General features: G+C 23.5%; 4 protein-coding genes across 4 annotated transcripts; 3 read left to right on the top strand and 1 right to left on the bottom strand. All coding sequences in view use genetic code 6, as the record gives it.

The window, feature by feature from the left end:
* Positions 1-392: 392 nt before the first annotated feature.
* TTHERM_00622830 (DHHC zinc finger protein) lies at positions 393-3,176 on the top strand (the record flags this gene model as incomplete). The annotated part of the gene is made up of 1 exon (XM_001022508.3): positions 393-3,176. One exon carries the CDS (start codon positions 393-395, stop codon positions 3,174-3,176), a length of 2,784 nt encoding a protein of 927 aa, XP_001022508.1.
* Positions 3,177-3,970: 794 nt separating this feature from the next.
* TTHERM_00622820 (hypothetical protein) lies at positions 3,971-6,673 on the bottom strand (the record flags this gene model as incomplete). The annotated part of the gene is made up of 1 exon (XM_001022507.3): positions 3,971-6,673. One exon carries the CDS (start codon positions 6,671-6,673, stop codon positions 3,971-3,973), a length of 2,703 nt encoding a protein of 900 aa, XP_001022507.2.
* Positions 6,674-7,693: 1,020 nt separating this feature from the next.
* Positions 7,694-10,861, top strand: TTHERM_00622810 (hypothetical protein; the record flags this gene model as incomplete). Its single annotated transcript, XM_001022506.1, has 1 exon — positions 7,694-10,861. The coding sequence occupies one exon, from the start codon at positions 7,694-7,696 to the stop codon at positions 10,859-10,861; it is 3,168 nt and encodes a 1,055-aa protein (XP_001022506.1).
* A 1,056-nt stretch (positions 10,862-11,917) lies between these two features.
* On the top strand, positions 11,918-14,806 carry TTHERM_00622800 (nucleoporin, putative; the record flags this gene model as incomplete). Its single annotated transcript, XM_001022505.3, has 1 exon — positions 11,918-14,806. The coding sequence occupies one exon, from the start codon at positions 11,918-11,920 to the stop codon at positions 14,804-14,806; it is 2,889 nt and encodes a 962-aa protein (XP_001022505.1).
* Between the last annotated feature and the right edge of the window lie 370 nt (positions 14,807-15,176).

Here is a 15,176-nt window from a genome sequence, read left to right as displayed (position 1 = left end):
AAATTTTCATATACTATCTCTTTTAAATTAAGCTAAAATATAAGTAGTGCAAAAAGAAAGAGAGAAAATACTTTTAAAATATAGTAATAGGTACTCAATTTTACTTCTTACAATATTTGTTGGTATATAAGCAAAACATTTTCCTATCGCCATCTATTTTTAGAATTAAACTTACTATAAAGCTTCTGCATTAGTTCAAGCATTTATAAGAATTTATTACAAACATTATTATTAGTAAAATAGAATAATATATTTAAAAAGAATTAATTTTATTTTTAAAAATTCTTAGAGAACACAAGCAAAGCATTTAGACTCAATAATTTTTTTGTGCTGTTTAAAGTTGAAACTTTCTTTTTATAGTAAAGTTAGTTAAATTTATAAGTATATAAATTATGATTAAATAAACTGGCATTAATTCTACTGACTCTATGAACGAACCATAAAACCCATAAGATGCATTTCCTTTAGTATATAGTGGATCGAGTGGCTAATTAAACATTTAGAATGAAAATTTTACCAAAAAAGAATAAGAACAAGTAGATGTTGCTGGAAATTATTAATCTCCAACTGAAAACAATAAATTAACTCAAGAAAAGAAGAACTAGTTTGGTTTTCATTCTTCTAATTCATTAAAAAGTTAAGTTGGGACAGATAAAAAAAGATTAGGAAGCCGAAATACTTTAACAAACAAGCAATTCGATTAAGATAATACAAATAGCATGAATCAGAATATATAATTCTCCATGGAATAGCAAGAATTTATAAAAATTAACTAATCTGATTCCTTAGCCCTTAGTGATTTAAATCAAGGTTTGCTATCATCATAAAATAATCTTTTCTAAAAGAATGTAAGTCAGTAAGATCTTGAAATTTAATCGATGAATCAAATAGCGGAGCAAGCAGAAGAGAATAGGTCATTTACAGAAATAAACATTGAAAAAGGTACTGGTAGCTTTAATTAAAGCAAGCAGATCTAAAATAGAAGTAAGACACATTAAAGCAGTCATCAAAATAGCAGCTCTAGTTATAGTTCTAAACCAAATCTAAATGCAAGAGAAATCCAGGACTTGAATTATACCTAGGATTAGAATAATCTTTAATTTTAAAGAAGAGATCCTGATTTTGGTGGAAGCGAACCTTTGATTTAACGAAATTTAAGTGGATTGAATACAAAATAAATGATCAATTCTAATATTGCTTCTGCTAATAAGAATTAGGCTGTTGCATAAAGACATCACACTACTAACACGTTTGCTGCTGAATAAAATTAAAGCTGCTATCATGAATCTTAAAAATAAGAAAGTGATTAAGAGTCTTCTGACTCACATTACTAAGGAGAAAGTCTTTCATCCTATGGTCCTTTTAAATTATTGTAAAAAGGTTATCTCAAAGAGCTCAAGGATCACTGTAAAAAAGAAGGAATTTTATATACCAGAGTAATTAACGAGCAAGGTAACAACATGATAATTAAAGCTGTTTAAAATAAAGATCTAGAAGCAATAAAATAGCTTATTTCGGATGCAAGAGAGTAATTGAGGGAAATAGGAAAATCAAAAGAATAAATTGATGAAGAAATTTCTCAGTGGATCAACCAAGAAAGTAAATCTGGTTATACTGCAGCACACTTTAGCTGCTATGTAGGAGATCCATCAATTTTGAAGCTTTTAAAAGAGTAGGGAGCAGATTTTTTAAAATTAAATAAAGAAGAATCTAGTGGTCTTCATGTTGCTGCTCAAAACGACTCCATAGCTTCGATTGTATTTTTATTATTGCTAGGCATAGATATCAATGTACAAGATTAAAAGGAAGCAACTCCTCTTCATTGGGCAAGTTTCTAAGGATTAGATTAGTCTGTTTAGTTTTTAATAGCATTTGGATCAAAAACAAATATTTAAGATTCTGAAGGCATGACTCCTTTAATTCTAAGCTCAATAAGTGGTAGTATGAAAATAGTTAGAATGTTACTGCTGGCAGGAGCAGACAGAAATATTTAAGATAAAAAAGGCAGAACAGCTCTTTATATGGTAACTGAAGATCAAGAAAACCTAAACGAAGATATTGCAGAAATGCTAAAACGTACAAATGGATTCTAAGAATATTGGAATATTAGACCTGTCTTTAAACCAACTAAGAAGAATCCTAAATAAGTTATTTATTATCTGATTATGTATATACTATCATAGATATGCCTTATTTATTTTAACTACTCTTTGTGGGAACAAAACACAAAAATTATTATATTTTCTATATTAGCATTGCTTGCTATCATAACAAAGTTTTTCTTCTTAAATTCTTGGCTGAGGAATCCAGGATATGTGGCATTGAATAAAAAAAAGAATACAAAAAGTAAATCAGAAGAATACACATACCTTGAGAAAATGAGCAAAGAATCATTTTAAAGAAAATAGTATCTAAGCTAAAGTCAACAAAAAATATACTCTAGCAAACCATTAGATGAAATAACAAGAAATAATTTGATTGAACTATTTCTTTTGTTACAAAAAGAATAAGAGTCTTAATAAATTTGTGCACATTGTTGTATTTTAAAACCTAAAAGATCTAGGCATTGTGATATTTGCAAAAATTGCGTGTCTGTTTATGATCATCATTGTCCTTGGATAAATAATTGTGTAGGAACAAATAATCATGGATACTTCTTAGGCTACATTATTTCAATCTGGTTAAGTATTATTGCTTTTACTATATTGAATGCAATATACATCTGGTAATTTAATTATCCCTAATAAAATTCTTCTGTCTCTCCAGTTTATATCGATCCACTTAATTTATTTACTTAAGATTAACACATTTTATTCTTTGTTCTAAAAGTTGTGCTTAATTCCATTGCAGTATTCTTTTGCCTTTTGTTTGGCATACCATTAACACTTCTTCTATTTGTTTAGCTTGGTAATTTCCGAGCTAACAAAACTACATACGAAAGATTTAGTTAATAAGCAAAAATTAATTAGCTCTCTCAGGTAACAGAATCGAATGGATTATCTGCATTAGCCCCTGCTGATGATACCTAACTTCATTAATCTCTTCTCAACGATACGCAAACCTAATATTAGCAGTTATCTTCATTTTAAAACTGCCTTCAAATGTGCTTTTATAATAAAAAGAATCCTAATTATAGATTTAGGAATATAAGCGAAAGGAATATTAGCTAGCCATGAAAATATAAATTATTTAAATATATTTACAAGTTAAATAAAATTCAACTATAATCATGAAAATAAAATAAATCCATTTTTTATTAATTTCTTATATTAAACATAATAAATATAATTATAATTTATTTACAAATTAATCATTTATGTATGTATGTAAAGCTCTATCTATTTTCTTATTTATTTTTTTAAATAACAAAATTTTATTTTTATATTAATATCATTAATTTAGTTAATGAATATGCTTTTATTTATTTTTATATATCTTAATCATTTTCTGATCACAATTTATTTTATCTTTTTTATATAATAATTTTTTTTTATCATGTACTATATTTTTGTATTTAACAGTAGAATATAAATAATAATTACCTTTTTATTAAAAATATATATTAGAATACAAAAAAAAATCCTCATTTTAATTTTAAGCAATTGGAAGAATTATTGATAAATAACATAAGTTAATTTAATTATCTAATTTTTTAATAATAAAATTCTAAAAAAAGGATTTATTTTGTGATAAAAATTAAATTAAAATTTTTTTAAATCTAATTAATCTATTAAATTATTAAATAGCAAATCCTAAAATTAAATTTTTTCATTTCTTCATCCAAATACCACGAGAATTAAAAACCAGGAAATGCTTTATAAAAAGTTTATTTTTAAATTAACAAAATCAATTTAATTAATTTGAAAAAGTTTAAGTAAAAAATTAAAAATATTTTTGATAAGTTTAAATGATAAAATCTAAACATAAAATAATATCATAAATAAATTACTAAATATCAATTATTTTTAGTTCAGTTAAATATTTCTTCAAAACTTGTTACTTATCCTTTTTGAATGCATCTGTTTAGAATTTTATTCAAATTGCTATATTTAGAAATTTACTTTAGGAGTTTTTCTGATAATTTTAGGTAAATAGTTTCTTTTTATTTATCTAAAGAATTAAGAATCATTTCAACACTTTTCTAATTTAATGCTTCTTCTTAATAATTTATATAAACAGCTCTACCCTTTTCTGATTCTATGAAATCACTAAATGGTTGATAGAATAAATTAATTTTTAAATCCTCATAGTCTTCTAATGATACTTCTTGGTAAATATTAATTTTTTCTATTTATAAATCTAATTTTATTGATATTAAAGATTTACAATTTTTTAATGCTTAGTAAAACTAAGCATAGTTTGTGTCAGACTAATAGTAATATAGATTCCTAGAAAATTATAAATAGTTTATGCTCTAATGATTATTTAAAAGAAACTCTAACGAGTTGAGAATATCTTGATTAATAGGAAAATTTAAAGACAGATTATCAAGATACTTTAAACTGCTAAGTCTTTTCAAAAATTCCACACTAGGATAGTTATAATTTTATTTTTCTCTACAAATTTTAGTATCATAATCATCAAAAAAAGTTAAATCCATAGATTGAATGTATGGAGATTTGCTTAAAGATTAGCATAATAAATCGATTGGAACTAGATTAGCTTAATCAAAAGGAGATGATACTATAATATATTTAAGTTTTTCAAGTTTAAAGGAGAATTAGTTTTAAAAGTGTAGGATTTACTTGAAATCTTTATCACTAATTGGTAGTATGTTAAAATTTAATTTAAAATAATCCATATCTTCAAAAATTTTACTATATTTAAAATTCATACAGTCATGCTCAATTCTAACACCTTCTAAATGCTTATTATAGTTGTTTTGCAAGATATCAAATAAATCTTACAAATCAATATTTAAGCACTCTTATTCGTTTTATTTTTCTTGCTTCTGTTTTTTATCTTTGACACACTCTTCATCAGCTTTATTTTTACTTTCTTTTTAATCTTTTAATTAAAAGTCTATATTTATTTACCTCATGTTTTTACCATTCTTTAGTTATGCCATGAGAATTTTATAAATAAATGGGTTGTATTTTATTTTTACATAATAATTCTCAAGTTAATTAGGTTCTGATAAAAGCTAAAACAATTCTTCTTCTTACTTATCATAGTTTATTTCTTCTTAATTCACTGGATTTTATCTTTAATTTTTCTTTGATTTTTCTTTTTTATCTTTTTTTATTTTTTCGTTCTTTGCATTTTTGTTGTTTTTTATCTCTTCTTTTTGATCTTCATTTTTTTATTCCTTATCTTTATTGTCTTTATGACTTATATCTAATAATGAATAAAACAAATTTTTTGCTTTACTTAAGCTATTAAATAAGCTTATCTATTATAGTTTAGTTAGCTGAGTTTCGACCAAATCAATATATAAAGTCAAAGCTTAAGCGTTTCCAAAATCAAATTTAGTATCCACTTCACTAGGTAATTAACTAAGGGACAAATAAATATATTTAAGCTTTTTTAATAGATTATTCATATTATCAAATGATTCTTATTCAGTTATATTTAAACCAGAAATATCCAAGTGCTATAAATAAGGAAGTTCATTTAAGCATTAAAAAAAAGTAGAAATTTATTATTGCTCAACTTCTATTTTTTTTATACTTAATTCTAAGAAGCATATGTTACTAAGAGAAAGGTTGATATTTGTCATAGCAGATAAAAAGGCTTCAAAGCTAATTGAATGTTAGCTCTTTATTTTAAGTGACTACAAATTAATATTTTTTAGAGCAATTTGATAGGATTCATCAAGTATTTCAAAAACTTCAGAATTTTTTATTGTTTATTTTGTGACCTTTTTTTTATTTTCTTTTTTCTTTTATTCATAATCTTTGATGAACAATACATTACATTTCATGCTAATTAAATATCTATAAAGAGAATAAATATTGGCTCTATTTTTTAGATTTTCTATTGCCAAAACAAAGAATTTCACATCTTATAATTTATTCTATTAAGATTTAAGAAGCTGGTCTAATTTAATTAAATCACAAAGTTGACTTAAAGATTTTCCTTTCATATAAAAACATATTTTTTATTATTACTCATCATACACATCAAATTAGGATTCATTTATTTATTCTGTTGTAAGTTATAGAATTTGAGAATTAATGCTACTAGTATTAGAATCTATTTATTCAAATTTTTTATTTTCTTTTATGTCAATTTCTTTTTTATCGTTTTCTTCCTTTTTTGGAAGTTTTGGTTTTTCAAATTGAACTTTAGAAAATTCTTTGTTTTAATTATCTTAAAAGTAATCTCTCCTAGCTTCTTATACTTCTTTATCTTAATTCAAGTCATCTTGGTCATCAATATGCAATTACTTTTTAATTTCTAATATTCTATTATCAAACTCTTTAAATTTTGATAGTATTTAATGTATTCCTGCTTTAGTTGAGAATTCTAATTTTCGAATAGGATAGTATATATTATTAATTATCTAATCTTTAAGGCAAGAAATATCTTTTGACTAAAATAGTTATGGTTATTATTAGTATAAGCTTTCATGTTCTTAAGCTAATTATCTTAAATAGCTTAAAAACTAATTTTCAAATACCTAATTTTGGGTAAATGAATTTTAAGATTTATTATTTGTTTTTTATTGCATTTGAATTATTTTTTTAATCTATTAATTAAAATATAATTATAATAAATCATTTGAAAAGTTTTGTATTTAAACGAAAAGGATTAGAAAGAATATTCCAAATTAATAATATATATTTCAAACACTTTCTATTTTAATAATAATCATAAATGGATCAAAAAAAATATCTAATTTTTTTAATTAAATTAATCTTAAATTAATCAAATAAGTTAAACTGAAATTTTTAAATTATTAACTTAAAACTCTAGTTTTAAAACATAATCATAGAGAAAAATTCAAATATTTTATAAAAGGTTTTTTTATTTGTTCTTCAAATTAAATGATCTATTTAAGTAGTAGAGAATTTAAGAAAAGTTTTACCAGAATTTATTCGATAAAATCAATTTGAAAAGTGTCGATTCTTTAGTATTTGAACATTTGTAAATATTTTTTGTAAGTAGACATTCGAATTTAAATTTGAAATAAATAATTCATTCTTTATAGAATATTAGAATAAAGAATAATATTAAAAATTATTCTAGAATACTACTGAATATTTTAGAATAAATAATATTGAGTTTTAATATTTTAAAATACTTTAGAATATACAATATAGCAGCACATCTGTTGATTTTAATACCTATTAAGAAAATTTTAAAGCAGTCATACTTTTTTTTTAAATTATGGAGGATTTTTAGAAAAATAATGGCTATGGTAATTAATAAGGAATTACATTATCTAAAATATAGTATTTAATTATAAAATTGAGAATTTTTGTTTTTTGGAAAATAGAATCTTTTAGAATACGAGAATTTAAGAATAATATATTCTAGAAACACCGAAATAATTATTTTAGAAGATAATTTAAACATTCTACAAAAAAGTTTTAGTAAATTCTTTTACTAAATAAGGAAATAATAGTCACTTTAATAAAAAGGTTTAATAATCTTATTTTATGTTTCAAGCTAAAAGATGAATAAGTTGATAAGATTAAAGTTTTTAATAATAATTAATTTAAATAAAATAAATCAAAGATATAATAAAATGAAAAATAAACTTGATAAAGATTCTAAGTAAGATATAAAACATTAAATCACTTATTTTCAAGAAGTTAAAAATATAGTCTAAAAATCAAAATCAAAATAGTAATCAAGACAGTTTGATGAGATTACATTTTTGAATTATTTAGAAAACTATAACCCAATTAATTAATCATCTGAGAGTGATTAGTGTGATGAAAACCTATACAATGAAAATGAAATATAAAATGATGAAAATTTAGAATAAAAAGTTTAAAGTGATGCGGATAGCCAAGACGATTAGTAGTTAGACTAAGAGAATTTAAGTGATGATTAAAATGATAGTGCTTAAAATGATTAAAAAGATTGTGAATAAGAATTAACTTAGGAATAAATGAATTAAAATATAGAGCATTAAAATAATATGTAAAAGTAACAAGATAAATAAATCAGTGATCTTAAATAAAAAATTACCTTCTACTAATTTATGAAATAATAAATTTTAAATATTCTGCAAAAAAATGATCAAGATATCACTAATTTAAAGCCTATTACTGCAGCTGATTTTACTAATGAAGAGACTTATCCAGAAAATTAAATGAGTATTGATTCAGAGTTAAGCAATTAAAGATTTAAGACAATGTCTTTAATTAATAGATTTTTTTCAAAATATTAGCATTAATTAAATTTAGAATACTAAGAAAAACTAAATAATATTTCCTCTTCTAGTTTAGAGTAAGGTTTTGAAAACTCAAAAATTAAAAGAAAAAATGTTTACCCTTTTTACTTTTCAAGTTAAGAGATCCAAATTTTGAACTATTTTGAATTTAGTCCTAATTCAGTTTAAAAACCAGACTCATTTAAAAAGAATCTACAATAAAAACTAAGTGAAGAAAAAAGATTAAACTTTATTAATCTTCAATTTAACAAAGGCGTAGATAAAAAGCTAATTCAAAAAATAGAAGATAATGAATTAATATTAGACTTAATTCCTTCAACTATCTTCACAAAAGTTATAGATTTGAATATAAGCACAAATAATCTTCTAAGTATTTTGCTTGCTGCTAAATGCTTATCTTAAATAAGCAATTTTAATGTACTAAATATTGAAGGAGATAATGCTAGTATGGATCAAAAAAATAAATCTAATTATCATAACTACTTAAGGCTTGTATTTGATTCTATTCTATAGTAGAGAGCCCTACAATCTTTATCCTTATTCAATATCCCTTTGTTTTCTTAGTCCTTTTTGGCCTCTCTATAAAGTATAGATCTTGGTTAATGCTACATTGATAGTTTATAACTAGAAAGCTATATATCAGAAAAAGATTAACAGGATTTGTTAAAAGTAATTTAATGTCTCCCTTATTTAAAATCTTTTTAGTGTTAAGGACTCATTTTAGACACAAAAGAAAAAATAGAACTTTTAAATAACATTTTAAGAAAAATTACTTGTGCAAAGATAGTGATTCTTTAATTACCAGATAATTTTGATTTTTTATTTGAGTTTCAGAATATTAAATTCCTTGAAATTCACATCGGTATTGGAAAATAAAAGTTAACCAACAGAAAACTTGAAAACTTTTTCAAATCTCTTTCTACTTCTAAAAATCTGAAATACCTTAAATTTAGATTTTTCTTATCCATCAAAAAGAAAAAAAATTTGAAGAAAAAAGAAGACAATCATGAATAAGAACATGATAACTAAAACGAAGATGATGAAATCGAAGAATAATAAAATTAAAATAATGAGGATTGTGATAATTAAAACGATAATGAAGAAGAAGAAGATAATGAGGAAGATGATTATGAAAAAGAAGAAGACGAAGACGAATAAAATTAAAATATTGATAGCGATGATGATGAAATTTACTTTGGTAGAAGAAAAAGTAGTCGTCGCTCAAGAAATTATAGAGTTAATTATGATGATGATGAAGAAGAAGAAGAATAGGTATTATGTGATGATGAAATAAATTTTTAGTAATCATACAAGTTTTTTAATTATCTTAATCACCTTGAAGATTTGTAAGATGTACATTTTGAATTAGAATTAAGCTAAAAATTAGCAGAAAGTTTGACTTCGTTTTTAAAACAAAGTAAAAATTAAAAAAAATTTTTCTTAAAATCAAACGAAGATTTTACTGATAATACATATTATCAAGCTTTTCTTTAAGAATTCTAATCATTAAATTCTGCCAAAGTAGATTTCAAAAATATTTATGAAATAATTGGCAATAAGAAAAATTTGTAGAATTTTCATTTAAAACTAAGAAATTATTCAATTTAATACCAGCAATAAGGTGAAAAAGATAACAATTATGTTCTAAATATTTAATAAGAAAGCTTACCATTAAACAATATTGGTTTTAATCCTATTGTTTTTTAATTACCTAATTTGGTAGAGTTCTGCTATAAAACTTCAAACAAAAATATAGATTGCTACTAATAATTAAGTTATCTTCTATCATCCCTATAAAAATCTGAAAATTTATAAAAAATTGATCTTTTAATCAATAATGAGTATTCAGATGATTATTAAAATCGATAAAAAAAATAAAGCGAAATTGAAGATATAAAAAGAAAAAATTTTAATTCCAAAATACACACATTATTTTCTAGTCTGAATGATTTAAGCCAACTTTACACAATTAAACTATCAATAGAATTAGATGAGATACTTTTAAATTCTTTGAGTAATTTTATCTAAGGTAATAAAAATTTAAAATATTTATACTTGGAAGGAGCAAATTCTTATTGGCATGCGTCAAGTGTAAACTTGAAAGGATTTGCTAAATTGATTTGGTCCTTAGGTAAATCTTAGTCACTCAAACTTATTTCTTTTAACAAAATTTTCGATTTTTATGGAATAAATTAGACGTAACAATAATTGTTATAGGACGAAATTGTTATTCCTTTAGCTAAACTTATAGAAAATAAAGATAGAAATTTGACAACTATTGAATTACTTTAAGAATTAAAAGAAGATTAAATTGAAATAATTTTAAATTCTCTTTTAGCAAGCATATCACCCATAAATATCAAGTTTAATTATAGAATAACAAATTCAATTAGAGAATCTGAAAATCTTTAAAAACTTTATGATTAATACAAAGATAAAAACAAAGAAAAAAATATTTTGGACAGAAATAGGAATAATTGGTGTGATTATGATGATGATGAAAATTATTGGTGATTCTAAAAAATTTAATTATTTTATAATCTTATTTTTAAAATAAAATAGCCTTTAGATAAACTTGTTTTTTAAAAGTTTGAAAACAATATTTTGAAATAATTCTAATTTATATTTTGTTACTTTTTAGAAGCTTAGCTAACTAAAATCAAAGCATTCTTTGAAATTCTTTATTATGTAAAAAAAGTATTTTTGTTTATGAAAATGGGAAAAAAGCTTGCCGTTCCTCAAACAATAAGTTTTTTATTTTTATTATTATTAAATTTTTTAAAAATTAAAAAAAAATATTTTAACTAATAAAAATTAAATATTATTTTTCTAATCAATTGTTTAAATTTATGAAGAAAAAATTTATTATTTTAATATTTGAATTATTAATTAATTTTAAACTCATTTGTTTGTTTTTGCTACTTGTAAGCCAAAATTAAATTAATTTTTTTAATAAACAAATAATTTTCCTTAATTTTCTCAATAATATAGAATAGAATACATATAGTAATTATTAGATAGTATAATATCTTTATTATTAGTAGACATTAAAAAATAAAATTTATAAATCAATTAAAAATTCCTAAGAACAATTATTAATTAAATTCAGTATATTTTTTTAATTCTAATTAAATATAAATTTGAAATGAAAAGAATAAAAAAGGGAGGGGAAAAACCTATTATTCATTCATATAGACTAAATGAGAAACATATGAATAATGTAGCGAAAAAAAAAAATCAAAATTAAAATAAATATATAACACAATTTAAAAGAAGAATAAATTAATTAATTAATAAAAATATCTTGATAAATAAATAAATAGATAGATAGATATTGATTTATTATAAAAAACTTTTTATATAGAGTTAGCAATTAAGTGAAAGCCAACTATTTATTTGCTTATTTGTTTATTAGCACAGGACATTAATCAATCAACTTAATTCATTTCAAGTAGAATTTACTTTATTATAAGGATATTTACTTGACAATTAACAACAACAACAATACAAGGTATTCGAAAAAGTAGAAAAATTAAACATTAACTTAGCAAAGATAATTGAAAAGATAATATGAGTTTTACTGTTGCTCGCGATGATAATAGGGACAAGCGTGGTTAAAATCAAACTGAAGTTATGGAATAAAGACTTAAAAAATTATATCAGGATATTAGCATCCTTTAATCCAGAACAGGAATCAAAAAGTAGCAAGTGAGCTAAAAAAATCTTGATTAGTTAATGTCTCTTTTAAACAAAAAGATATAGCAATATAGTTTTCCAGACACAATTATTGGATAAAACCACTACAAATTAGTCTAAAAAGGCATGGATGCTCCTTCCCTTGAGCGTAAATTGCAGGAATAGAGATTTTTAGCAGAAAAAGAATTGAGTAGTAAATCTAATTAAGAAAAGAGCCTATTTTGGATGGATATTGTATTCTCAAAAGAAGGAATTGATACTTATTTAGAAAACAATCAAAACTATTTAATGTTTAACTCTGTCGATACTATGAGAAGCCGTAACTCGAAAGGGGAAACTTTTGCTACTCGTTTGCTTGCAAAAAAATCCTAACTTCGTGGTATTCTTGGTGATACTTATAGAGGAAATGTTGCAGCATTAGCATCTGCACCAGGATTTAAGTACGATTAATTTCATCGCTTTGAGTAAGAGTCATCTTAAAATATTGATGATTATATTAAAGCTATGAGTTAATTTTAGTAAGGAAATTACACAAAGTACTGTGATTATCTTGCAAAGAAATCAATTGATTATAAAGAGGTTTGGTAACTTTTAGAGAAGATGGTTCCTACAGATGGATCAAACATATTTAAAATAAGTAAGAGATTGCAACGTTTAAGAAAATCTGGGTAGTAGAATTAAAATTAATTACAATGCTTGTAAAATAATTTCAATTTGTAAAATGCTTATCATAATGGTATTTAGTATCTCCAATAAATTTACCGTAAAAATGCTAAATAAAAAAAGCAAAACTTTTAGAGAATCTACGATGTTTATAATGTTGATTAGATCCGTGGTTTTGATGATGATAATATCCCTATATGGTAAGAAATTTATCAGTTATTTAGAGCTGGTGATTACGATGGTATTTTTAATCGCTGCCAATATTTCTCCAATGTAAGTGAAATTTAAGAGTTTTAAAAAGATCTTGACATTTGGCTCAAAAGTGGATAACGTAAAAATAACTAACTAAGCTAAAAAATACGTCCTAATTGGGATGCTTTCCGTTATCAAATATACCTCATTATGATAAAAGACCCTTCTTGTGTCGACGACGTCTTTATTGAAGATTTAGATGACTGCCTATGGATGAACTTAAAATGCAGTGAAGTTTATGTTCCTCCTAACTAACAAGATCCTATTAATCCTATGAACATCGAAGACGATATTGAAGATTAATACGAAGTACTTAATGGAAATAATCTCAGCACTAACGTATTAAATTAATCTGTTTAAGAGGATGAAAAAGATAATTTTTATGATACTGTTTTAAAAGCAAGCTTAGACATTTCTCAAGATGAAATTCTTCCAGGAGAAGATGTTTACTCATGGATAGACTGGAATTAGTTGCAAGACTTAAGGAAAATGCTTTATGAATCTTTCAAGGAATCTCCAGATGTCTTTAATCCTTCTCGTGTTCTTATGATCTAATTGCTAACTCTAGATTTCATTGGTTTTGTACAAACACTTTTACAATTAGAAAAAAGTGCTATCTCTCAACATGAATTCACTCATTTCTTAATTTTAATCTTAAAAACTGGTTTGGTGCGTGCTTCTGTTGAATGTTCTGTCAAATTTGCTGAATCTGGAAATTCATCCTATGGAGAAAGTAAGGACATTCTTGTAAGAAGATGCAAGGAATTCGAAGAAAGCGCAGAGAAAAAAATAATTCTTTATGCTAAAGATAGATTTGATAATTATCCAGATACTTGTTTTTCTTATATTGAATCTCTTCCTATAAAAGTTGAGGATTAATTGAAAAAGTATGCAAATATCTATGTTGGATCTAAATAAAATTTTATCCATCTGTTTAAGCCAAACCTTAATTTCTCTTAATAGCTTGATTCTAATTCAATGACTTCGAATAATAGTCAATCATAAAACAGAGGAAAAGTTTTTGACTAAATTTGTAAAATAAATAATCGTCTAAAAAAGATAACTTACACAACTAAGGCATAACTAAGAACAGGATAGAATGTTCAAAGCGAAAATTTACTTACACTTTTAGCCAAAATAGTAGCATAAACCTACATTCAAACATAGAATAAGGTAGAAGTAGCTCTTGAAATTCTTGATAACGTAGGTGCCTTTGAAGATATTGGTAGAATATTGAAGGAATAATTCCGCTTATGCACTTCTCTTTCATAGAATCATGCTCTCAAAAGTAAACTAAAAGACCATTCTGATAACTAAAAAATTCTAGAAACACTAGAAAAATATACTGAAAAATATTTCGGATTAGGAAAGAAGTTCAAAAAGGTGTATCGCGAAGAAAAGAAATAATATATCGACTGCCATATCATTCATTTCTATAAGCTTTTCTATAAGATTAAAGTTTCATACTAGAATCAAGAATACAATATTTCATCTGTCTTGCTTGAAATGCAAGAAGCAGAATACATCTCATCAAATAAAAAGAAATCAGCAGCATCTGAATTCTTTGCTAATTTCTAACCTGATGAGAAATAATCCTATTTCGATTTCTTATATTTAGTGTATCTCTGTACTAAAAAGTTTATGGATTAACACAAAAATCCTGGCTTGTACAATCAAGCTCATAAACTCTAGAAACCTGAAGATTTTGAAAAGGCAAAACCAATATTTAGCAGCATAATTAAATATTGCAATGATTTTGTTGAAAAAAATATTAGGAGCGTGGATTCCTAATTTGAAAAGACCTTATTAGAAGCTAAACACAATGCCTAAGTTACAGATTAAGTTTGAAAAATAATTTTATTCAAAATATTATGTTTCTTAAATGAGTATCATAAATATTATTTTAAAATTAAACTATATTTTTTTGATGCTTTCTTCATGTTATTATTTTTGTTCAAATAAATTTATTATCTTTCTTTAAAAAAAATTTATTTATTTATTTTTTTATGAATTTAATTAATCAGTGAATTTTTTTGTAAATAAAATGATTTTACTCTAAAAAGAGGAGAAATAACTTTTAATTTAGGAATATTTATAATTTATTTTTTTCTCAAGAATATATTTTATAATATTTAATATATGAATGTATCCGTTTATAGCAAATTGAATATTGCTCAGTATCTCAATATATAAATTAAAATCAGACTAAAATTACAAG

Source organism: Tetrahymena thermophila (assembly GCF_000189635.1).
Source record: "Tetrahymena thermophila SB210 genomic scaffold scf_8254479, whole genome shotgun sequence".
NCBI lineage: Eukaryota > Ciliophora > Oligohymenophorea > Hymenostomatida > Tetrahymenidae > Tetrahymena > Tetrahymena thermophila.
Note: the sequence above shows the minus strand (reverse complement) of the source record. Positions and strands in the feature narration are given on the sequence as shown.